Source organism: Catharus ustulatus, chromosome 6, assembly GCF_009819885.2.
Source record: "Catharus ustulatus isolate bCatUst1 chromosome 6, bCatUst1.pri.v2, whole genome shotgun sequence".
Taxonomy (NCBI): Eukaryota; Metazoa; Chordata; class Aves; order Passeriformes; family Turdidae; genus Catharus; species Catharus ustulatus.
Window position 1 is genome coordinate 40,214,962 of NC_046226.1, and position 26,095 is coordinate 40,241,056.

Consider the following 26,095-nt stretch of genomic DNA (forward strand, 5'->3'; position numbering starts at 1 on the left):
GTTAAGGAGCAAGACAGTAAATTATGATATTTCCCAGTCAATTTTTTTTCCAACAACTTTTTTCCAATATGTTGGGATGGGAGAGTGTCCGGTTTAGGCTGAGTTAACAAACAAAACCAACATTCATAGTGTATTTTGTTTTGTTTTATTTTTAAGTACTTAGTATAAAGAACAGGAACCAAGAGGTTGGTTCTGCTTTTGTACTGCCACTATCTTCATGCTTAGCCTTAGGCAATTTATTAGAGTAATGATGCTGCATTTGTAAGTGGGGGTAATCCCAACCTTCCATGGAGGCTGCAGATTATGTGAGTTTCAAAAGTGTTTATCGTCTTTTCAGATTGCTAAATAGAAAATCAAATTACAACCGTGCTCTCAGTTCTGTGAGAGTGAAGATCAATCCCTAGCATATGTGCACAATCTTTTCATTAGAACATCTCCTGTTTGTCTGCAGTATCATTAGGTAACGTGTCTGAATGGGCACTAGGGAAATGTTATTTCTAACACGTGGGTGTTAACCTGGTCATCCTTGTACTGAATGTAATATTGCAGGGGTGACTGACCTTGCACTGATGTTGTAGTGTTTTCAGATGCTATACTGAGGAGAGGTTTTATTTTGCCTTTTGAGTTATTCTATCTGATTAGAACTTACTGCTTTTGTTTTAATGTATTGATTTTTTTTTCATTTATTTTTTCCTCCTCATCACTTTTATCGGTAAAGATTACTTTAATCTGGAATTGGGAAGGGATGTGGATGAAGGTTGGTATGGTATTTTGCTGACCTTTGACCTTGTAGAAACAAAGACCAAAAGCTGGATTTTGTGTTTCTGTTTTGGACTTTGTTTTTGAGACGAGTAATTATTCCCTGTGTGTAAAATGAGGAGTAACAGGACTGGTAGGGTGAAAACACTAGCAGAGACTCTGCACAGCTGTTTTTGACAACCTTTTACCAGTTGGGTTATGTTTTCATGTCCAGTTGTACTGGATAAGAAACATGCTTCATGTCAGGATTGTTTCCATGGGTAAACTTAATGACTGATTCCATGCATTGGAAGAAAACAGTGATGGGGTTTGCCATTCCACATTCATGCTTTGTGCCTCATTTTCTGCACTTTGGTGTTCTTTTCTTAACCACTTTAATCCTGTAGGGCCTTTAATGTTACAGTGCAGATATGAGGATGGGATTTCCATGGAGTAGCTCAGTCTGTTTTATGCATGTGCAAGTGTGTGTGAGTGTGTGTGTGTTCATTTACATGTGCATGCTGGCTCACTGGGACTCCCACTGGGCACTTCAGCGGTTTTTAGATGTTTTTGTCTCTGCTGTAGAGATACAAAGTTGCTGCATTAACTTGTTCTTGTCAAGTGTGTGTCTAACTGTAATGGGAAATGATGCTGGGACTCCATTTCATTGCTGCTGTTTGACCACTTTCCATCTTCCTTTTTAATTTTTACTTCATGCGCATCCATTGATATTTTTTCCTTGGTGATGCAGATGGGTTTTGTAGTGCCATTCAAATACAATATGTGCAATAATGTCCTTGAAGATGCAGTACACTGGTTCCACGATGCCAAATTTCAAGTCAAGCACTATCTCTTAAGTTATTCTGGCCCTTGTGGTCTTGGGCTTTCAAACATCATTCCTGCTCTAGTGTCATTTGGGTTTTATTTTGAGGGAGGGCTGGGAAGAAACTGGTAATTGGATTCTTTTGATGCTGACAGTGGGGAAGTGTAGATATTTCAGTACACTACTAATTGTATATTTTGTGTCCCAGTATTTGGGTTAAATACTATAATGGAGATTATTACTGAAGCTGGCCCAGTAAGCAATGAAGGTGGGTTCCCTACAGCATGAGCTGTGCATGATGTAACAATTTCCAGCATTCCCTGTGCCTGACTTCGGGCTACCTTTCTCGCTGGGTAACCAGTACCACATGATCTATACTAGTCACCCTCAATGCATTATGCTTTTACATATAGTGACTAATTTGAAGATGGTTCTTGTTGTGGAACTGCATGCAGAGCAACCAAACTTTTCCTGCCTCTCACCTCCTGCTCCCATTACCATTTTCTCTTTTTCTCTCTGCATTACTCCCATTACTGTTTTCTGCCGATGTGTGATGCTAGAATATGATATACGCTGCTGCTTTTTTGGAGTTTCCATTTTGTTTGAAGTCTGTTACCTGTAATTCGAATAGGTGTGTTAGCCAACTTTAGTGTTGCTTGTCACTGGGATCAGACTGTTTTCTTCCTACCCTTTCCTTTCATTCTGTTTCCTCTCCTCTTTAGGAAACAGACGTGCCCTTGTTGATCAGAAGTCTTCAGTCATAAAGCACAGCCCAACAGTGAAAAGAGAATCTCCATCGCCTCAGGGACGAACTAGCAATTCCAGGTAAGATTTTTTCCTGCTTTTCAAGTGTACAGTGTAGTTAGAGTGGTCTCATACCTGGCCAATGTTTTCTCAGAAATCTAGCTGTTAAAAACTAAATAGTACTTTTCTGTTGCCCTAGACCTGGACAGTTATTGTCCAAGAAGATTTGGTACGGATGTCTTACAGTTAATAGTGCACACGCTTCTTTTTCTGTACTCCAAAATGTATCCTCCTTCTGTCTGAGATCCAAAATGTCCTAGGTTTCTACTTTAACTCAGTAGTTATGCTTTGTAATTGGGTGTTCTGAAGAAGGTGAACTAGCCCATTGGAGTTTTAATGGACCATGCATGCAGGGTGCAGCTGAGTCCAGTGAAGCAGTTTGATTCCATAAATTCACATAAAGTGCTTTTATCAGCCTTGGGAAGGGCCTCAAAATGGTGCAAGTACACATTACCTGGTGCTTTCTCCTCCCTTTCTTATGTAGCAGTCGTGGGTAGGGTGAATTTATTTTGATCTACTGGCTTTGGGGGACAAGTAAGAATAATAACTGCAGTTCAGACTGTGGAATGCAGCAGGTTGCACAGGAGTTTCCTTCTTCTTACCTTTCCCTCTGTGGCAAAAGAAGCTAAGCAAACACATGCCACAAAAAACATGTGCCGAGGCTGCTGCAGTAATGCATTAGTAGTGCTGCACTTCCTCTTTCAAAGAAAGCCTACAGCTCAGATGTGGGGGCTGTGGAACAAGTTTGAGGCCTAAAGGATTCCTGTGGATTCTGAGGGGTGCTATGAAAGTGAAGGGTAGAGTGGTGCATAGAGGAACGAGAGGAAAGCCTGATTATGGCTTTTTATAGGAAATAAAGGACAAAGTAAAGTATTTGATACCTATGGAACAGAGTTGAGCTGGGTACAGTTACATTAGCAACAGACAGAGCTAGATGTCAACTCTGTTGATAGGGAAGGTACATCTGTGTATGCCCTGGCCATAGCTCTCTTCCCGTGTAAGCCAAAGTAAACAGAGGGTAACTAACTTTTGCCTGCTTTCTCTTAAATGTACCAGTGAGAACCAGCAGTTCCTGAAGGAGGTGGTACACAATGTTCTTGATGGGCAAGGTGTTGGCTGGCTGAACATGAAGAGAGTCCGACGTCTACTGGAGAGCGAGCAGCTGCGTGTGTTTGTACTGAGCAAGCTGAATCGCACGATCCAGTCAGAGGAGGATGCTCGGCAGGATGTCATACAGGATGTGGTCAGTGCTGAACCCAGCAGGGTCCTCACACTCGGTGTCTGCCAAGGCTCAGTTCACAGGAAGCGTTTGTCAATTGCAAAAAGCTGATGTTATAGCATAAAGTTTGGGAATTTATGTTCTTGACTTATCTTCTCACTTCTGAAATAGCAGCACTAATGGGGCTTTCATTGCAGGAGATCAGCCGCAAGGTTTATAAGGGCATGCTGGACCTCCTGAAGTGCACTGTGTTAAGCCTGGAGCATTCATATGCAAATGCTGGCCTGGGAGGCATGGCCAGTGTTTTTGGCCTGCTAGAGATAGCACATACTCACTACTATAATAAAGGTAAGAAAAATGTTCATGAGAATACAATGTTTATGAACCAAACAAGACTGGGAGGTTAGCTGGTTTTGTGCCTTTTGATATTTCAGGGCTTTTCCAACACTTCCAAAATGGTGAGAATTGTACCATTGTTACTGAAACCTTATAAAGCTTGAAGCCTGTTTTGTGTTTCTTACATACTTGTTACTGTACCAAAGTAAAATAATGGCCATACTGATACTTAATTGAAAATGGAAACTGTGCAGTGAGATTCAAAACCTGGCACTTCTACAGCTGAAGTGGAAATGCTGGGAATGGGGACCTTCAGCTAAAACTGTCCCAGCCACAGTCTTGGAAAGTTGCAGGCAACCTCAGTAGGGAGGGAGATGCTTATAATGTGGAACCATACAAGACTTACAACTCACCAGCCACATTGCACAATTATTCTCATACAACTAAATAATCTTAGAGAAGAAAGTCTGAAAACATCTCTTTATTTTTCAGCTGTTTCTGAAGGATCTGATTCTTAATGCAAAATAAGAAAATACATGCTAAGGCATAAAGCAAAAGATGACAAAAAGCTCTGCTTAGTATCTGACTTCTGTAATCTCAGATGATGGAAAGTTACTTCTTTCATTGTGTCATTCTATATAAACCCTTTATAGTTAGTGTTCTGGGTCTTGCATCAGGGATTTTTTTGAGTTGGCTTAGATACGCCCTGTGTTCCTTTCCAGTCATTGTTAGAATGCTGAGGAAGGTAAGGAAGGTTGTGCTTGTGGAACAGTCCTGAATGTGGAGAATAGGCTGATCTTGGTAATTATAAGTTTTGACACTGATTCTAAGGAAAATTGGAGTGACTGGCATAAAACTCAGTAGTTTTAGAGTGAAGACCAAATAGCATAATTTGGTGGTAAATAGAGTTTTCCCAGTAAACTAATTGTGGTCATGACAGACAAAATTTGGTGCAAACTTTTTTTAAAGACTCTTCTCATTATTGCATAACATCTTAATTTGTAGTCAAATTTTAGCTGTTTAGTATATTTTACTTGTTTTCAGTTAGTTGAAATTAGTATTTATTTCAATAAATGTTTTATAGAGATTAGTCATTATGTTGCTATTATTTAACATAAAGTAATAAATAGGCTATCCTAGAGGAATGATGGATATAGCTTATTTGTCTAGAGTAAGCTATGACTATTAGATTCATCAGATATTGGAATAGCTTATGCAGGAGTCTTTTTATGGAAAACCTGTTTTTAATGATTCTTTTCTGAAGCTTTTGCTGTAATTCAAACTATGGGGTTTGATACAGAGAAAAAATCCAAACAGCCTTTAGGGACATATGGCTACAGGAAGTCTTAAAGATTGATGGAAAAGCTATAGCTGATTGATTTTTTTGGTTTTTTTTTCTCCCCTGAGGTTTCATGAGGTTTTCATTTACCCATGAAATTGATTGTGTTTGTCATCTTTGTACTGTGAGAGGAACTTATCTTCTCTAGGTTGTATTCTTGGTAGTTTAGGCAGAGTTGTTTAATTTTTCAGAATTTGGCAGAGGAGATGCTACAGTTACTTTGTCAGAGAACATCCCTAGGTTTCAGATATACAGAAATGAGATACTTGAGTATCCCTAAAAGAGTACTCTGACTTTCTCCTCTACTGTTTCCACCAGTGTGTCAGACTATCAGCAAGTCATGTTGACCTGTGGGAACAAATGTGGCACTGAGCTGTTTCATTGCCAGGCTTAATGATTTAGGTGAGACCATCTGTCTCATCTTTCTTCTCTGGCTCTCATTTCCTTTTTCCTTATCTTTCTTTCTAGTTATTTATTTATTTATTTTCTCTCAACACTGTTCTTTTTATTTAAAGAGCCAGAAAAGAGAAAACGAAGTCCTACAGATGGATCTGTCACTCCAGTTGGCAAGGATCCTGCATCATCCCCAAGAGTGGAGCCAAAACCTGCAATGCAGCTGCCAGTACCTCAGCTAATGCCAAAGCCACCAAGCCCTGCAGGCAAAGGGTCAAGGGAGTTTGACACAAGAAGTCTAAAGGAAGAAAATTTTATTGCTTCCATTGGTGTGTATTGAGGTGCATGCAAAGTGAAGGGGGGGACTTCTGATTTGGCATTAGGTTCTATTTGCATTCTCTCCATTTTAACACACTACATTGCTACTGTAACATGCTTCATTTACACCTTGGATCACAAGGAACAATCATGTGTTTTCACCCTACTTTCGGATAAACTATCCACTGCAATTTTCTCCCAGAAACTGTCTAATCTTAATTGTTTCTGTATTTCATTACACCTTAAACAGCCTTATTTTTTGCTCTGTGATTGCTGTTTTCAAGCAATGGGAAATGGCAAAAGAGGAACAGGGACAGCAGGATTTGAGAAAGGGCAACTGTGGAAGGGAAACATGAAACAAAGGTTTTCTGTCATTGCTGCTACCTCTGAATTATGTAGATTGTATCCTGATATAAGTGGGATCCAAAATTTGCTGTTAACAATAGAATTTCCAAAAATATTTTAGTTATGGTGTTAAAGTTTCATTGAGCAGTACTGATGGATTTTCCTTCTGTGCAATAGCAAATAGAATGTGTGTTCTTCTAAACAGCATCTGCTAGGCTGGTCACTGGAGATTTTCCTGTCTTACTCTTAGGTAGTGTAGCTTTTCCCTATGTCTTAGGTAAAAGTTTGAAGTAGGGCTTTTAGAACTGCTTTATTTCAAAAAGGGTTTACAGACTTTTTTGGTGGAGGAGAAAGAAAAAAAATTACTTTGGTTGAATCCTGTGGGTTGTAAACATGACAAGTACCATCAGCATATGAGAAATTTTTTGTCACCTGCAAAATATGTCATCTTAAATTATAGACATTGCTTCTTGCAACCTGTTTAAAATAACATTTTCATGGTATTGCTGTATGAAAGAATAATCTTCTGGAAGTGTGGTGCTGTGAGGATATAGATGTAGTTTGTGGCATAAGACTAGGAAATGTGTGTATTGAGCAGCTGAGTGACAGGAGTACAGACACTCATTCTCATACACACATAATAACTTCAGGCTGGGTGCTGTCGTGTCGTGAACTGATGCTGAACCTCTCTGACTTGATTGGCTTTCTTGTTTGAAGAGGTAACTGCCTTGTTTATGGAGGCAGTTGCTCAGAAACTAGTCTTGTACTCCATTTGAAAAGCTGTCAGGAAGCTGAAAGAGTTTCAGATTCAGATTTCCAGCATTTCAGTTAGCTGTGGTTTGCTCTAGGTACTTCATTACTTTTCTGTAGAAGAGAGAAAGGAAAGTATGCTTCTGGCACAACTGAGAGTAAGCCAGGCTCTAGGACAGTATTCTTTTAAAGAATGAAGAGATATCTTTTGCTGAGATTGCTAAGACTGCTTCTTTCCCTTACATGAAATTAAAGCCTCATGGAAATGGAAATCATAGAGATCAGATAATTCCTGTTTGTGAAGTATCATAAGAAGTGCTTTTCAAAAGAAGTGCTATATAATATGTCATGTAAACTACTGTTGCCAGAATATTAGCCTTAAACATTTCACGGTCTTCAAGGACAGGCAAAGGTACATTCTCATTGGTGGTTCTGATGCTATGGTGGCTTCCACTTGTCTTTTATGGAGCTAAATTACAAGAAAGATATGGTTTTACCTAGACTGACCAAAGTTCAAAAGACTTGAATGTTTTTCCTGAAGCCTTTTTTCCCTAACCACTTTCGTCTTTCACCACAAAACATGACCTGGTATGCAAGTCACTTTTTAGGAAATTTCTGTAAAAACAGTGTAGTCTCCATGTTCATCTGACTTGTGTGATCTAGAAGTGAAGGGTGTTTCTCTTGTGTTGCAGAGACATAATTTAAAACTGCTTGCCTGTTATACTTCCTTTATATTCTGTCGTGGAAACTTCAGAATAAGACAACTTCGGATATACAGGGCTGGTGTTAGTCGCAGCTTAGCTGTGAAATGGAAATGTTCTTACCCAAACTAATTTTTTTTCAGCAACATTTACATGTTGCTGAAATAACAACGTGTTTGTAAGTAGTACCATTTAAACATGGGAAGAAATGTTTTTATGTGAAGATGATGCAACAGTGGAACAGGTTGGGTCCCCCTCAAAAGATGGTGGATTCTCCATCTCCAGAGAAAGTGAATACCTGACTGGATGTGGTCCTGTGGCAGGCAGCTTTAGTCAATCCTGCTTTAAGCAGGGAGGTTGGACTAGATGATGTCCATGGGTACCTTTGAACTTCAGCAGTTCCTTGGTTCTGTGAAGTTTGGGAGGTACTTACAGACTCAGGTTGCAGATATGTAAATAAAACTTTGAGTTAATCTCTTGATATTGTAGAGATGAAATCCAAATTGGGCTGCTAACCTTTTTACCTAGATACAGAAGGAAATACTAGAATGAGAAGTCTTCAGAAGGATGGAGTAAAATAATGTACAGCTCTGTTTGCAGTAGTAATATGTAAAGTGTATGTTAGTGTGGTGATTAAACTGCATCTCAGATCTAGAGCTGAATCTGTGGTAGCTGAATCTGTGCAGTTTACTGGTACTACAGGAACAGTGGCCATGAAGTTCACAGGGGTTCTTGTTTCTGAGGGGAAGTGGGATGGCTTTTTACCAGCTAAGCTTTGATCTTGACTGTGCTTTGATACCTAATTCCTACCTAGAAAATTCAGTGTGAAGATGATGCTTCTGATACTCACCAATTGCTTACTTCTGGGGTTCTTGTCTGCCAGGATTCATCACCTGTAGACACTGGTGGCTTTTAAGTTGATAATTAATTTACCCGGTTATATTAGTGATAAGTTTGGTTTATTGCATACTTTCCATAACCGTTAATGACAATCTCAGTACTTACTGAAGTTTCCATTACTAGTTTTTAAATAATTTTTTAATCTGGTCAGATCACTTTATTTTGGCTGGTTTTTTAAACAGAAAAGATTGTTCTACAAACTTCATCTGCATCAGGTCCTTTTTGGATCCACTGCCTTGTTAAGTTTAGGGTCATGTAACAAAGCCATAGTTGTAGCATTTTATGCCGTGAGTTTATTTGAAGTTTTGTTTTTCTTCTTCAGTTAAATAGTTGAGAGTAAAATCTAGTCTGTTTTTAATGTGCTTAGATATACTCTACACTAAATTAACAGACAAGCCAGCTAAAAGGAAGTTAAGGGCAGGTGTTACAGCTTTCAGACTGGTGATTTTTAAAGTAAAGTCATAAAGACTGAACACGGAAGAGGCCAGATGTTTTCAAAGCCCTTTAACAAACACATGCAGTCCATCTTAGAGATTGTTATCTGTGTCAGTGTATGCTTAGCTTGATAAGCCTGTAGGATGCTGTTTGGATCCCTCAGCAATTTTATCTTATCCATCTGTCTATTTATGAAAGTTGAAGGAACGTCTATCAATCCTGAAGCAAATCTAGAAATTGGTAGGCTAGAAGCCATCTTTCTAGCTTTTTCTATCTTGTTGCATTTGTCTCCTGGTGTCTTTTTTCATAATACTTTGGAGCCTTCCTCCACAGTTATAACCTATCATTAAAATTTTTTTTTCAGTGGACATTTTGCTCAGTAGAACTTATTTAGAGACTGTCTTGCTCTTGTTTCTGCTATTTGCAGGATGGAATTAATTTCTTAAGTCACTTAAGTGACCTTTCAGTTGCTCAGGAAGTTTTCTTAAAGAGTAGTAAAAGAACATTTTACTTCTTTTTCCTTCCCTTTTCCACTTTTCCAAGAGGATCTTTCTCTGTAGTGTCCCCAACTTTAATGATGCTAGTGATAGAGGACAGTGTCTAACACTTAGAGTCAGCTCAGCATGTCAGCTTGTACTGTTTCCTTTGGCCAACAGGCCAGCACTTGGAATGATCGGATGTTTCTGAGCAGAAAGGGTGACTGCATTTCAGAGAGTTGAGCAATGTGAGTGATAGAAAAGTGCAAGTGTCTCATCACTGTTTTGTCCCAGGGCTAAGTTTCAAAGTTTTCTTAAAACTTCAGACTGTTTTGCTGGTCTGTGCATTGTATATTCTCTTCTGGAATTTGCTGACTTTAGATTAGAGTGATGTGACTTTGAGTTTTGGAAGCTGAAGCACGTCTGATATCTTGCTCATTTTAGTTTTTTGCCATTTTCTGTTCTCTATATCCTGACAGGAGCAAGTGGGTACAGAGAAGTTCAGCTCTTTGCATAAGACAGGTTCATGGGCAGAGCCAGGCATTTATTGAGAATGTTGTTTGGTCAAAAATAACTTGTAGACTTTGTGATAGTATGTAAGATATAATATTGATTGAATGCTGTGTTAACCTACACTTTAATATTTTTGGAATTACTGCTGCTGTTTTTATGTCTTTCTCCTTTCAGTGATATAAACTAGAGACATTAAAATGTTTCTGTTCATTAGAGCTTCTGTGATGCCGACGTTTTAGAGGAGTAAATATCTGACAGTCTTAAATCCCTTTCTTAGAAAAGGTTAATTATTAATTATTTGTTCATAAGAGCTGTTTTTCCTTAGTTGATTCACTGCTGTCAAAGTGTGGTCTGAGGAGGGGAGGGGGGATGTACCACCACAATTGTATGAAGTCATCTCTAATGTTTGGATACTGTGACTAAGAGATGATGCAGTGCTCCATACCTAATACTGATTTCTTTGAAAATGGTGTTAATTTACCCTTCACTCAGTAGTTGTCATAAAATTCTGCCTTTTTTTTTTTTTTTTTTTTTTTTTTTTTTGAGGTGAAGGGTGGGGTTTTTGTTTGAAAATTTTTCCCCATTTTCACCTGTCTGACCAGTCGCTGACTCTTTCTCTTTCTCTCCTGCTTTCAATGCATCTTGGGTAGAATTGTGGAACAAGCACCAGGAAGTGAAAAAGCAAAAATCTTTGGAAAAAACGAGTAAGGAAATTAAAAAACATTTAGAAACTGACTCCTCCAGCCTCCCCATAACTGCCAACTCCCCAGGTGCAGGGTGAGCTTGCATTTATGGCACACAAGTTTTATGCTCACAAGAACAAAATCTATCAAGAAAGTCTCCATTAAAGAGACCAAACAGATCTGTTTGCCTTGAGGAAATTATGTTGAAATGTCTCTTTTTTTTTTTTTCCCCCCCCTCCCCCTTTTTTTTTTCCTGCCCTGAATGTTACCTTCAAAGAAGAGGAAGCAGGTGTTCTGCATCCTCACCAATCAGATAAATATGGAAGAATTTTAAGATACTCCATCTCCTTCCTTAAAGGTTAAAACTTGTTTAACAAGTTGTTGATGTAGATATATGGATTGATTAAATGTTACTGAAATGAAGAATTCCTGTTTGTTCAAGCTGTGGGATGGTGAATTTTGTTAACTGGCATCAACCATGAGCAGTCAGTCTGCAACAAGGAATACTTCTGAGGGGGAGAGAGAAGGTTTATGTGGAGAATTGTATTTAGTGATGGCTTCTAGAAAATAGCCTCATAATAAAGAATCAACCTGATTTTGTTTTTCATATTCCTTGGTAAAGAAGGAGTGAAATAGCTTGAGGCTGTTGCAGAGTCTAAATAATAGTCTAAATCTACACAAATCTGAACATCGGTTGAAATATGATAATGAATAAAATATTGCATATGTATGCTCTGCAGGGGCAATACCAGGTTCTGCTCTTTTGGTTGTTACTTTTGTAAATAGGGACATGTGACAAAAGGACAACATCCACTTTATAACAACTGTATTGTGGTAGGCGTTTCCTAACCATAAGCTTAGTTTACACTTTGCAGAGCTCATACTGCCTGTTTTACAGACTGAAGTTTGGGAAGGATTAATAGCTGAGATGAATGAGTGAAGACTCCTAACATTCTGACTAGTCCTGGGTTTGCTTACATTAGTTTTTGGCACCTCAGTTAAATACTTCTGTTAAGTACGAACTAGCATCTGGAGTTAGTTCAGAGAGAATGGAGTGAATGGGGCACCTCTGCAGTACAGCTTCCTGTTGTTAACTTAAGTTGTGAGTTGCTATCTGCTGAGCAAAAGTGTGCAAGACAGGCACATAGCACACACACACACTTGCTCTCCCAAGCGGAGCCTTTCAGGTGGGTTCCTACATTGGGAGGAATAAATGGAGTTTTTAGTGTTCCATGTGTATTAGACATATGACCCCATAAAGAAGGGAAAGGGATATTTGTAAGTGCCTGTAAATTGACAGTGACAGCAATGTAATTGTGGCTATTGTGCTCCTTACACTCAGTTACAGCCCTCAAATATCTGAACTGCTTCAGTCAATTTCAATTCCTTTAAAAACCAAACTGCCAGAAATATATCTGAATTATGGCTGGGACAGGAAACTCCTAAATTGCTTAAAACACACAGCTGAAATTTAGTGTTATTTCTGTAGTAATGAGATAGAAAACGTTTTGCTGTATCAGAACTAGAAATGATGCCCACTTGAGTGAGTGGAAATAGACCTCAAGAAGTGAACTATGTGTATTTCAGTGGAAAATAATGTTTCAAATTATTAGAAAAGATATTTTTAGTAATTTTTCTTCATAAATTTTGTTTATACTTTCTCTTTCTTAGTCTTTGAGACATTGATTTACAGTAACTAAGGCATTTGGATTTAGAGATAAAATACTATAATAAATGAAGAATACTTTCTGTAAACATTTCACAGGAAGAATTGGGGGTTGAGTAGTAAGCTAGTAGTCTGCACAGCCCGCTTATGGCTTTGCTATTCATAAGTTTACATATCATCTCAAACTCACTCCCACAAATTTTTGTATATTATCCTTCTCTCTCTCTCTCCTCCCTTCCCTTTTTCTTTCCTTTTCACTGTCTTATCCTCTCTAATATTACATATAATACAAACGTGTTCATAATTCCCAGGTTATTGCAATCAGTGGTTACAGAGATAGTGGCATTGTTTACTTAGAAATACTGGCTATAGAGATGGGTATATAATACAAATATTCCAGCATCTGATCATATCTTCCTGTTACTGAATAGTTGGCAGATATGGCTGTGGCAGAAGTATTGCGTTCAGTCTGTTCCTGTTTTGGGGAGTATTAGCATTCTGTGTACATCCTATAACACACTCTTTTCTGCTTTCTTATTTACTTCATTCAGTGCTTATCCAAATTTCTTTTCAGGCCTCTCCATCATTCTCTTTTCCTCCTGCCATCCCATCTGAGGACAATAGATGATACGATTCTAGAAGTGCATGGGAAATTGAACATAAAGTTCTTTATCCTTTCTTTCCATTTTTTGTTTTTTGGATTGTTGGGTTAATAAATGCATGACTTAAAAGCTTGCTGATTCCCTTTCTCTCTCCTAACCTATGTGATTGCCAACTCTGGAGAGCCATTTGTTAATGTAATTGGGAATTGGGAATGTTGTGAAGTACAGCGTCATACAAGCTTAGTCTTTGAAAATCATCGTGGGTAACACCAATTGTTACTGTTTATTTTCTTGTCATGTGTTGCCTGATTTTTGCCTAGATAGTTGCAGTGGGCAACCAAAAAAAACTCAGTCCAGGACTTTGAGCAATTTAGCTGTTCAAAAAAGGATTCTGACTTTTAAGTGAATAGGTTTTATTACCAAGAATTAAAGGCTTCCTAGAGTTGAATGTCAACTGCTCTGCATGTGTTACTGTAAGTGGAAGCTACTTGACTCTTGTCTGTCCTCTTATCTCTCTTGAATGGCTAAGAAAGGTACTGTTTAATTATAGTCACTCCTGGACTTGAGAGTATTTGAAATTCAAACTGATGTTTGAAGACTAGCAGATGTGATCTGCTGGCCTTGTTTTCAGTACCAAGGAATAATAAAAAAGGCGTTAAAAATCAAAGAAGTGAGAAAGCAAATGTGTTTTCTTGGTACTGTTCCTGTCTGTCATCTGCTTTCTCCTATGCTGTTTTTCTTGTTACAGTAATTATTTACTTTTTCCTTTGTTCAGGACCAGAAGGTGTGAAACAATTTGATTTGGGAGAAACAGATGAGAAGAAATCCCAAATCAGTGCAGACAGTGGCCTCAGTCTGACCTCAGGTTCTCAGGTCAGTGGCTCCTATGCTTGCTTTATTTATGTGGTAAGAGACAGGATTCTTCTATTCACTACTTAATTATAGGAAGATTTCTAGGATTTGATTATTCTTGAGAGGCTCATTTGGTAAAATTTATTCACCCCTTTCTCTAGGGCATTCATCTTTGTAAACTCAGTTACAGGACACCATGGTCTTTTTGACACTAGTAATTTCTATTTGACTGGCTAAATAAACTACAAAAGCATAAGGCATGTGATTCAAGAGCCCAAAAGAATGGGAAGTGATGTTCTCTCCTTAGGGTAAAAGCTAATGTGGCTCTTCTTGTCCTTTATATGTTTTGATTGCAGAAGAGTGATTTTGACTCTCTTCCCAGTGGAGGACCAACAGTTATGGTCCGAAGTACAAGCCAGGATTCTGAAGTCAGCACTGTGGTAGGATATGCCCAGAGTGACATCTGGATGTGATTGACTGCTTGTTAAAGTGGTGAAGGGCATTTCATGCCTAGATTTTGTGTGGTGTGGCAGCAAAGTGCCACACATGCATAATGTACTCTGAGTTCTCTCTCCAGAGCCTCTGAGTGGGTAGCAAGCATGTGTGTCTGACAGAACATATATAGTGCTTGCTTCATGAGCAGATTGCAGCCTTCATATATGGTGCTTATTGCTGTTACATATTCCTACATATTGGTGTATTTTTGGAACTGGTGGATTGCAACAATTCTATAAATATGTCTTAGTTGTGTATAAACTATCTAAAACCATAAAAAAATAGAAGTTTAAAAAGATAACCTGAGTGCAAAAAGCCAGATAGTCTGATGCATTAAAAATAAGAACAAATTCTCTGATGCATTATCTCTTGAAGGTAATTGCTTTATTTTTCTCCACAGGTTAGTAATAGTTCTGGAGAGACATTAGGAGCAGACAGTGACTTGAGCAGCAATGCTGGTGATGGCCCGAGTGTGGAAAATGGTGGCAATTTGGCAGGATCCAGAGGCACTGTGTCAGACAGTGAAATTGAGACAAACTCTGCTACTAGCTCTATCTTTGTAAGGGCATTGCAGACTTCTTTTTTTTTTTTTTTAATTTTGTACAGTAATATTTCAGTGTGTATGCATATATGGAAGAGGATCTCTGATTCAGTTCTAAGGGTTAATCAGCAATGACTTACAATATGTCAAAGATGTGATTTTGTCTGGATCCACATACCTTCCTTCATTTCCTGTGCAATAAATGTTTTTTTGAAAGTAGTAGATCCACATATTGCATCACCTTAGAGACTCCAGTAATATTTAATATTAATGCAATGTTTCTCTAACCAAATGAACATTTGGTGGGCATTGTTCGCCCTTAACTAAAAGGAAAATTCCGTTTCGTAGGAGAAGCTGCTTGATAGAGTAAAGGAGGGATCCATTTTAGTTTTAGCAGCTGTTCTGTTTCTTTGAAGTATTACTTTAGTCCTATTTGAAGTCTAATCATAACTTTTAAATATATTTGCCTAGTTGGAAGATCTGTATGCAGTAAAATCCAAATAATTTGTGAGCACTTCATTTTGTAAAGTCCTTGATTATTGTGTATAACCTCTAATATACATCTTACCAAGGAAATAGTGATACACTTGATTTGGCTAAATCAAGGTCTCAGCAAAATAAGAAAACTTGCAGTGCCTCAAGATTGGTCTCATTGTGTTAATTATTTTATGATAATGATAAGATTGTGAAAGTGTTTATAGGACTTCTAATGTTAAGAAACAAACAAGCCATTGAGTTTCCTGGCAGATTTCTACAAAAAGCACGAAAATGATTTAGCTGTGTCTGCTTCTTTTGTTGCAAGAGGGTGTCCTCTCAGTTACTGACGAGTCAAACTTTTAATATTTATTTTTCTGCATTTTTCTAATAAATTAAATAGAATAGAACTAAATAGAAACTAAAATTCTAAGAGCCCTTGCAAGAGATTTAGAACAAAGATTATGGGTGTATATGATGTACAAGGAACTCAAATTTTGCACCATAGTTTACCTGGTGGTGGAGAGCTAAATGGGCCAGCTTTGTTGTCACAGTTCCTGCTGGCTGTTTTTCCCAACTCTCACTCTTCAGACCAGATGATATGTAATTATTTGCTTTATGAATGCATAAGTGTGAAACACAGGGGATGACAGAAGAGATTCTTTCCTACAATCTGGGGCTTACATTTTTGTTTTGCCTCAGTTTTCCTTCAGGGAAGCAGTGTGCTTCCTCTGTGTTTTGTTTTCTCTCTTTGTCTCTGAGTTTTCTTTGTCTGACTCTGGATGTTTAAGTGTATTACAGTGCTCTTCGAACAAAACAATTGTTATGTGAATGTTTGCAGGAGAAGCTTTTTTGAAATACAACTTGCATACTGCATCTGTTAAACCCAACAGTGCAAGAGAGAGCCATGCAAGGTGCAGAGTTAAATTGCCAATACCTCTTCTATTATTTTCAGGCCAAGTCTCACAACCTGAAGCAGAGTGTGAAGGATAGCAAAGGGACTACTCCAGGGAGAGGTCTGGAGGATGGGAACCAGCGTGTCTATCTATATGAAGGACTTTTGGGTAAGCTACATTTTTTAGTCAGGAGGGAATCTTTCAGGTTGAAGTTCAGATGAAATCATGTCTAGGATGGACTGGAATTTTCACTTTCCCTGACACTGTTTTTAGCTTCTAACTCTTGTCCATGCTGGTAGAATAGGAAGGTACATCAGACCATTCAGAGTAAATCCAAAGTTTTGCTGGGGAAATTGAATAAGTGTAAGAGGAGATTGGTGTGGGTGGTGTAGTTTACATAAAATGAAGTCTGTCCAAGTCTCTTGCTCTTTTTGAATATGAATTCTTTAAACAGTGTGAAGAAGGGGAGAAGGAAGTTAGCGGTATATAGAAAGCTAAAATATATTACTGGTCTTGAAAGAAGATCATTCAGCTTAAGTCACTGAACAGAGTGCTAAACTCAGAATTCTAAAGGGCTTTAAGTGTATCCTTGAATTAGGAGTACATTGGCTTTTTTGTATTTTGTCTGGACTTGCTGTTAATCAAAGGCTCTCTCTTCCTGTGTTTTTCATTCCTTCCATTTATCGTTCCTACCTGCTTGGAATGGTGCAGGTAGGGATAAAGGATCTGTCTGGGACCAATTAGAGGATGCTGCAATGGAAACCTTTTCTCTGAGTAATGATCTTATCTTTCCACTTCTCTGTGTGGTTGCTGTGATCTGTGTCTGTGTGAGATATTCCTGTCTCTCTTGGGCAGTGTTAACAGTTTATGGAAGAAGAGATACTCCTTAAAGAATAGAGATGAGAGGTACTTTACTGTAAGAGATGAAAAGTATTATGCCATTAATTAGAATGAGAGATTTGTCTTGTCTTTTCTTTTACACTTTTCTTCAGTTGTGGTGTTGCTTGTAGTTTACAAGTAACTTAAAAAAAAAAAATTAATGTAGTTTCATTGTGTGATGGCTTGTGGTATTTTCAAGGAGTGGCAATCAACAGGAATTAATCATAAAGTGTCTGACTGGAGTACACAGAATAAATGCTGAATTTTTTTATACACTGCATAGGCAAAGAGCGTTCAACTTTGTGGGACCAGATGCAGTTCTGGGAAGATGCTTTTTTGGATGCTGTGATGTTAGAGAGAGAAGGAATGGGGATGGACCAGGGACCTCAGGAGATGATTGACAGGTAAATTCTTCAGTGGACCTTTTTCCTCCTTAGTGTTTTACCTGGGGCTGAAATAGTAAAAATAGTGGGGAAAAAATCATTTTAATTCTGCTCAACATGCTATTGTCACTTTGTAAACCTAGTTACTGTACCTGACTATTCCAAAGGGAGCCTTTTGTGTCTCTGCTGGTTGGTAGCTCCTGATGCTGAAATACTCGTCCTTAATTATGACATATATATTTATTAACTCTTGTGGTGAGATATTTCCAGAGAAATGAGTAATGTAAGCATAATAATAATATGAACGGATGGAATAGACTAGATCATTGGTAAAGCAAGAGATTTTTGTGGCAGGATGGCTGTATTCTGGAATAATAGTGTATTGATGTAAAGTAAAATAATTAAATATTTCCAGAAATGGCATTTTGAGCCTTCTCAAAATGCAAAGTAACTTAAAGGTGTTTTCACAGCTTGTAGTTAAAACAAACACAAAAAAACCCCATGAGGAAACCACTCTCTAGAAATATCTGTGTGGTTGCCTGAGTTTTGACTGCTTCTAAGATAGCAATCTTGACTAACTTCCTCTTCCTCCCCCCAGCTCTGTTAACAGCTGATCATTCTGTGCTCTTGTCTACTACCCTACAGCTCTACTGCCTCCATCCATGCTATCATGAAACATGAAATCTGGTAGCCAAAATAAGAGCTACTTTGGGGTGCTAGTTTCAAAACTGTTATTCCAGAAACTGCCTACCTTACTGGAAAAAGAGAGTGCCCGTTGCACTTCCTTTATCAGCTTTCTTCTGCCTTGCAGCTGTATTTAAGCTCTAATGCTGGATAGCTCTTGTGCTGAGCTATGTGTTCTTCTGACAGTTGTAATTGCCACAGAGCTGTGACTGCAGAGAACAGGAAATGGGTAAACCCAGCGGACCACTAACAAATTTCCCTCTGAGCAGATGTTACTTGCTTCAACTAGTTAATAATTAAGGGAAATGTTTAACTACTGATCAGTATGTTTTACTGGAAAATGCCCATTTGACTTAGTGTTTTTAGAGGTTGTATTTGCCATACACTTCACAAACAGTACTGTGTCCTCTGCCAGTGCTTTAGTGGAGTGGGTGGAAAATGCCTGTGAGTCTGCTTCAGATGTAGCTCTTCCTGCAGGTATCTTTCGCTGGGAGAACACGATCGAAAGCGTTTGGAGGATGATGAGGATCGCTTGTTGGCTACACTGCTACATAATATGATTGCTTATATGCTTATGATAAAGGTGACTTCTTGTTCTTTTCAATAGATTGCTGCTCAGATTTAAGCAGTATATTTCATTGGTGCTGTCTTGAAACCATACATCTCTTTATGAAACTCAGAACTGTGGATAATAAGGGCAGTTTCTAGTAGAAACTGCAAAGTTGGAAGGCCTTCTCTTACTAGAGAGATGAATTTATTTGAGCTATCAAGGGAAGCATAATCCTGCAAACCCCACGCTTTGGTACTTTATTTTCTTATTTTACATAGTGGATTTCAATTTTAAAATATATTGGAAAATACGATGCTTTCTTTCAAGCACAAAGAATTCTTGCCAAAGGAAGGAAGCAGATTGAGTTTGTTTTATATATTCCACAACATTAAGGTCATAATGCAAATATGTTAAAAGCAATTTTTGATCCAGCTTGAAATCAGCACTCAAACATGAGTATACTGTTTTAGAAGCCTTTAGTATGAATGGCTGGCATCTTTTGAAATGGCAACTGAGGCAGAAATATTTTGCTTCTGAGCTTGCCTGCAGCTCATCTTCACAAGAAACTTTTTGCTGTTGGAAGACTCTCTGGGAGTGTTTGTTAGAGCCACAGGCTGGTGACCAGGAAACACCTGGTGAAAGGAGAACTCTGATAGATAAAATGTTGTGTTGAGGGTTCCACAGCTGCCTAAATGGAGTCTGTGCTGAGGAAGAGGTGGAGAAGCTGGTGTGGCAATGAGACTCAGAAGTGGTAACATGGAGAACTGAGGCTTTTGATGTCAGTAGCTGGAAGTGGTGGGCAGTGGAACTGCAGCTTGTGTGCATGGGCAGGCAGGAAATCTGTTGTGCAGGGCATCACTTTCAGAGTAGCTGGAAAAAATGGGATGCATACAACTTGGTCCTGTACTGCTGAGTAAAGAGGTCCTAGCATGAGTGAACTCAAGATTAGTTGTTTTGCTTCTTAGCAATGGAAACCAGGATATGTTTGGGAAATTGGAGTTGCCTCCTGTGAATAGAGAAGACTATGCAACAGTCTGTATATCTGCTTTCTAGGTGAACAAGAATGATATTAGGAAAAAGGTGCGTCGTCTAATGGGAAAATCACATATTGGACTGGTGCACAGCCAGCAAATAAATGATATTCTAGACAAACTTGCCAATCTGGTAAGTAAAAGAGTGATGAGTGGTATACCTCTGGGATCTATGGTGGAGGAAATAAATTGCCTGAAAAATCTTATGTATATTCTCTGCAACACTAATTTAAAAATATTAAAAATAATTACAGTAATTTCACGACTATAAGGCGCACCCTTTTGACTAAAATTTTCCCTGGAACCCGGAAGTGCGCCTTATAGTCCGGTGCGCCTTATCTGATGGACAAAGTTCAAAAAAATTGCCTACCCGGAAGTGCGAGCTGCGAGCCACGGGGGAAACCGGCAGGGCCATGGCTGCCAGGTGGAGGTGGGGCGGAGCAGGGGCAGGCACGCCCTGGCCCTGTGCAGGCGGAGCCGCCCCTCCAGAGGCACGCCCCGGCCCTGTGGAGGCGGAGCCGTCCCTCCAGAGGCACACCCCGGCCCCGTGCAGGCGGAGCCGTCCCTACACAGGCACACCCCAGCCCCGTGCAGGCGGAGCCGTCCCTCCAGAGGCACCCCCCGGCCCTGTGCAAACGGGACGGCCCGTCCAGAGGCACCCCCCGGGCCCCGTGCAGGCGGAGCCGTCCCTCCAGAGGCACCCCCCGGCCCCGTGGAGGCGGAGCCGCCCCTCCACAGGCACCCCCCGGCCCCGTGGAGGCGGAGCCGCCCCTCCACAGGCACCCACCAGCCCCGTGGAGGCGGAGCCGCCCCTCCACAGGCACCCACCGGCCCTGTGGAGGCGGAGCCGCCCCTACACAGGCACCCTCCAGCCCCGTGGAGGCGGAGCCACCCCTCCACAGGCACCCCCCGGCCCCATGGAGGCGGAGCCGCCCCTCCACAGGCCCCCACCGACCCCGTGGAGGCGGAGCCGCCCCTCCACAGGCACCCACCGACCCCGTGCAGGCAGCACGGAGGGGCGGCGGCCATAGCCCGGCCCCGGAGAGGCAGCACGGAGGGGCGGCGGCCATAGCCCGGCCCCGGAGAGGCAGCACGGAGGGGTGGCGGCCATGCCCCGGCCCCGCCGGATGCAGGCGGGCCTGGGGGCCAATGACTGCCGGGTTGGGGCGGGGCCTCGGCCAGCAACCGCGCGGAGGGAGCTGGGGGCGGAGCCTCGCTGCAAAAAAAAAGTGCGCCCTATAGTCCGGTGCGCCTTATCTGATCTAAAAAGTTGCGAATTTTGCCAACTCCCGGCGGGTGCGCCTTATAGTCCGGTGCGCCTTATGGTCGTGAAATTACTGTAATTGAATTTTTAATTTTTACTCTTTACAAGTATAAAATAAAGACTGGGACTATTTGACTCTGTTTATAATGTTTTAATATTACACAGTTATCAGTTAGAGCTGCCATACCAATATGTATAAACATGACACTTATGTACCATAGTTTTGTGCGGTATTAATGTTTTCTTAATAACTTCTGTTGGCAGGAACCTTTATGATTACTATGACTGTAAGAAGTATTTAGTTTTCTATCAGTTTCTAGGCTGCTATAAGACTTGTAGCAATCAGTTTCTGTACAAAACTGTTTCCAGTATTCATACAGAATAAACCTGATGTCCTGCAGTGATCAATAAGAATATAGGCTAAAGCTTCAGTTAGTATATCTAGCCAGTTTTTAACACAACCATCAGCAGGGTGGACACAAGTTAGGCTCTTTTAAAGGTAATTTCTATCTTGGGAACTTACTTTTCTGCACAGAAAAGACACAAAATTAGTTATAATTAATTGGGAAAAACCAGACCAGTTTACTGCAATGATACCAGAGCTCAGACACCTCACTTCCCCATGCTGAATGTGGTACCACGTGAATTTTGTATGCTGTGATAACTCTCACAGTCACACTTGTTGAAACTAAACTTACTGGAGTATGTTACTTACTACTGTGTCCAAAATGATCTCAAATCAGCTCATTAAATATTGTTAAAAATTCTTCTTTCTTTCATTTGTGTCACCTAATGTTTTTTTTTTTCCAAAGTTCATTAATGATTGCATGTGGGTTTTTTCTAGAATGGACGGGAACTCCCTGTGAGACCCAGTGGCAGCCGCCACATCAAGAAGCAGACTTTTGTTGTACATGCTGGCACAGACACAACAGGAGACATATTTTTCATGGAGGTAGAGACAAGAAAAATACTAATGCAACTAGTAGCAGAAGAAATAAGAGAATTAGCATTAAAAATCTTACGTAATATTTTGTGCTACCAGGTATGTGATGATTGTATTGTGCTGAGAAGCAACATTGGAACTGTGTATGAACGTTGGTGGTATGAGAAACTCATCAACATGACTTACTGTCCCAAAACAAAAGTGCTTTGCCTCTGGCGCAGGAATGGTCAGGAGACACAACTGAACAAGTTCTACACAAAGAAGGTTCGTGTCTTGTTTAATATACACAATACTGCAGGGATAACTGCACAGAAAAAAACAAATCCTTTGCATGTTGTATTCCATGTTTAATCAAAAAATAGCGCTCTCTTTCCAGCACTGGTTACTGAGCTGCAATGGCTGTTTAGCAGCACTGACATCTGAAGCTGGCATTGTGCTCTGTCATTTACTTGAAGACAGTTGCCCACCAGAAAGTAATTTAAGAAATTACTTGTAGTTTTTTTGTTAGAAGAAGGAAAGCATCAGTGTTGCTAAATATTCTATGAGTTTGCAGGCTTGTGAAGATAGTAAAAATATTACAGAGGATTCATGGGCAAAACAAAAATAAAATGGTGCTCTAGGAGTTAATTGTATAATTTTTGGTCTTAGAATCATAGAATGGCTTGGGTTGGAGGCGACCTTTAATATCACCTACTTTCAACCCCCCACTGCCATGGGACACCTTCCATTAGTCCCACTGTCTGTGTCACTGACAAAGGTTTTAAACAGCACAGGACCTAGTGCTGACACCCAAGGAACACCACTTGTAACTGGTTTTCACTTGGATGATGAGCCACTGATCTCAACTCCTATGAGTTTGTCCATCCATCATATTTGTTCCTTTCTAGGATAGAGTAGCTCAGCCGTCTCTGTGTCCTGTATTTGGACTATGGATGGAAAATTTTCCTAAATTTAGCTCTGAGATTATGGCTTAATCTCAGAGTTGAAGGAAGATTAAGAGAAGGATATGCCACAAAGAAATTGATATGAATAACAAAAAGGTATTATGTGCATGGCTAGCAATATCGATTGCTGGAAGCTGAAAGAAAGGGAGAAATTATTTTGATGCTTTTTTTACAGTAAGAAACTGCATAGGCTTGGTTAGAATGTACCAAGGCAGGAAGTCTTCACTAACTTGTATATTAAATGCTATGAAATAATTTCTCTATCATCTTGTAAAACAAATATAAATGCTAACTGATAATTAGGTGTGCTTGAACTTGAACAGGCTTTTGGTCACTACATGGGGCTTGTTAATTTTGTAGAGTCTTAGAATCTTGCTACTCTTTTCCCTCCTTTAGTAATTTGGAAAATTAACACATTACTCTTCTTATATCTGTTAGTGTCGGGAACTGTACTACTGTGTAAAAGACAGTATGGAGCGAGCGGCAGCAAGGCAGCAAAGCATTAAACCAGGTACAAGATTTTAAATGTTGGGAACATTTGTTGTTTAATCTGCAGTCAGCAATTTTTTTTATTAATTAATTCCTTTGAGCACAATCTCCTTTTACTTGGAAATCTTGGGGTTACTCTGTGCATCCAAGTGCAAGTAGCAGATTGTTGTCTTTAGCAAGAGTGTATTTGACAGGTATTTTAAGAATTGGGCAATAATTTACTTTTTAAAATGTATGTAGTATTAAGAATGCACATTTTAGCTGAATTGAACAATATGAAAGAAACTAGATGAAAATGTCTAGATTATTCACCTATTAATATCCTCTATTAAATTATTATTTTAATAATATTTTGACATTTTAATTGCTTAAAACAATACCACGCAATGCAGCTCACAAATACAAGCCTCCTTTGGGCTGCTTATGTATCTGTACTTAAGACTATGCTCTCTATGGTATTATGTGATTGGAGGGTCTTACTATGGAGAAATGACATGTGGCATTTAAAGCAAATTAACAATACCCCAATATGAGGTACAATAAATACAGGATGAACTGACATTGATGTTACTTCATGTTACCAGAATGAAATTTATTACAATACTTAAAATTCTAGTTGTTCTCAGAAAGCTGTCATTAGTTGAGTGGACTCACTGAAATGGTCTCTACTATTCTTAATTGTGTCCTTTTACTATGCACATCAGCAGGAATTATGTTTTTACTATTTTATATTTCCTTTTCACATACCATGACTTGGCTAACTGCTTTCTGCACTCTCTTTCTCTCTGGATTTTTGTTTTGGTTTGGGTTTTTTTATTTTGTTTTGTTTTTCTTTATTAACATCACAGGCCCTGAGCTGGGTGGTGAGTTCCCTGTACAGGATATGAAAACTGGTGAAGGAGGTCTTCTTCAGGTCACACTGGAAGGAATTAACCTGAAATTTATGCACAGTCAGGTATGAGGGAAATCTATGAGAAGACTGAGCATGAAGCTTTTTGCAGCATGCCTGTGTAGGTGTTTCCTCTTCCCAGAGTATCAATAAGGACAGGGGATAGCTTGATGTGGGTAAAAAAAATTAAATATATTTACACTCAAACCCACAATCATGTATCAATATATATGTGTAAAAACACACTGAAATTAAATATCCTCAGGAAAACTATAATCTGTTAAAGAAAGATGTTGATACATCTTGCAGCTTCTTGTTTCTTATGCTCTGAATTGTCTAAGCACAAAACAAATGTTAGCCTGTATTAAGGGCTAGAGAAAGTGATCAATAATAATCTAAGCTGCTATAATGCATCACACCGTGAACAAATCCTCATTGCATAAGCAGTCAGCCTTAAAGATACAGTGTTTGAATATTGCAGGTTCAGATGGGAACGTTCTACATTATATTTAATCTACTATTTTTTAAAATTTTAGAAATTATCTGTAGAATTTTGTATGAAAATAAATTGGAAACTGGCTCTTGATGTAATTCACAAAAATAAGAAAAAAGTACTGATTCCTTTTTCCTTCCAAAGAGCAGATATTGTGGGCATAGAGGAAACACAAGTAGAATTGTCATTTCTTCCCTTCTCTGGATGTTGTTTCTGTTGCTTCCTTTGATCCTTGTTTTTTATTTTGCTTTGTTTTTTTGTTTTGCATATATTAAATGCATGCTATGCTAGACAGTAGAATCAATTTTTAGGGGAGAAGGGAGACTGTGTGTGTGTGTGAGAGAGAGAGAGAGAGAGAGAGAGAGAAAGAAAAGCTTCTGTCAGTTCTCTGTGGAGTGTTTTTTCCTTTCCTCCTGACTAGACTTTTCTCCCCACACAAGCTTTGTTTTTCTTTGAGGATACATCAGTGTAGATCCCACTGGAAGTGCACGTGCATCTCAAATACACATGCTCAGAATCTTTAATACCTCTCCAAAGGTCACAGCTGCACCATGTGCCACTTCGAGTCCACATGTGCCAGTATAAGGAGTGTAGAGTTGTGAACCTCCCAGCAAGTTTCCTTGCTGCCTCTTAAAAGGGTAGAATCTGAACTGTGTCCAACATGCTGTAGAGTTTCAGACCTATTGTGTGATGGAACACTCTACTTGACTAAGTTACAGCTTTTATCTTTGCATTGGGTGTGCTGAAATACAAAGAACTGTTAAGAGGGAGTTATTGGCTGTACAGAATGAATTTTCATAGTTCTTGAAAATGGGAGGTCTAAAGCCTTTGAAAATTAAACCCTGGTCTCAAAGCAACAGTTTGATATTCTTATAGATGGATAAATAGAAATTACTTTGTCCTAAGGTAAGGACACAAAATAGGAATGTTCTGTTTGCTACTTTGCCCAGAAGTCAAAAATGTTCTGCTCAAACAAATGCTCATCTCTATGGAGATGTCTCAATTTAATAAATGAAAAGGCATTCACGTTTGCAGTGAGAAAAGATGTATGAAAAGACAGTTACATCAGCAGCAGCATAGTTTCTTAAGTTTAGCAAGCATCTTCACAAGACAAAGACACTCGATGTTAAGGACATAGTGGGCATGTATCTGTGCAAAAGAAAAACTCCAGCTTCAAGCATTTTTTTTATTTTCCCCTGAAAGACTGAAATGACATTCAGAAAGACACTTTAGGGAAACCTTGTATT

The 26,095-nt window shown here is 39.3% G+C and overlaps 1 protein-coding gene across 34 annotated transcripts in view; it reads left to right on the forward strand.

Moving 5' to 3' along the window:
* MADD (MAP kinase activating death domain) overlaps positions 1–26,095 on the forward strand; it is a 68,200-nt gene that overhangs the window by 30,674 nt on the left and 11,431 nt on the right. For 11 of the 34 annotated variants that reach the window (XM_033063453.1, XM_033063457.1, XM_033063460.1 and 8 more), the window contains 18 exons: positions 1,770–1,829; positions 2,284–2,386; positions 3,422–3,608; positions 3,782–3,932; positions 5,775–5,981; positions 10,741–10,794; positions 13,817–13,914; positions 14,250–14,333; positions 14,789–14,947; positions 16,359–16,467; positions 17,011–17,073; positions 17,462–17,582; positions 18,723–18,828; positions 19,849–19,959; positions 21,935–22,042; positions 22,133–22,297; positions 23,416–23,488; positions 24,315–24,421. In XM_033063453.1, the coding sequence (XP_032919344.1) occupies positions 1,770–1,829; positions 2,284–2,386; positions 3,422–3,608; positions 3,782–3,932; positions 5,775–5,981; positions 10,741–10,794; positions 13,817–13,914; positions 14,250–14,333; positions 14,789–14,947; positions 16,359–16,467; positions 17,011–17,073; positions 17,462–17,582; positions 18,723–18,828; positions 19,849–19,959; positions 21,935–22,042; positions 22,133–22,297; positions 23,416–23,488; positions 24,315–24,421 (2,066 nt within the window). Of the gene's footprint in view, positions 1–718; positions 758–1,769; positions 1,830–2,283; positions 2,387–3,421; positions 3,609–3,781; positions 3,933–5,774; positions 5,982–10,740; positions 10,795–13,816; positions 13,915–14,249; positions 14,334–14,788; positions 14,948–16,358; positions 16,468–17,010; positions 17,074–17,461; positions 17,583–18,722; positions 18,829–19,848; positions 19,960–21,934; positions 22,043–22,132; positions 22,298–23,415; positions 23,489–24,314; positions 24,422–26,095 lie in introns of all 34 variants that reach the window. The other 23 variants (XM_033063461.1, XM_033063467.1, XM_033063476.1 and 20 more) reach the window with 7 other exon arrangements.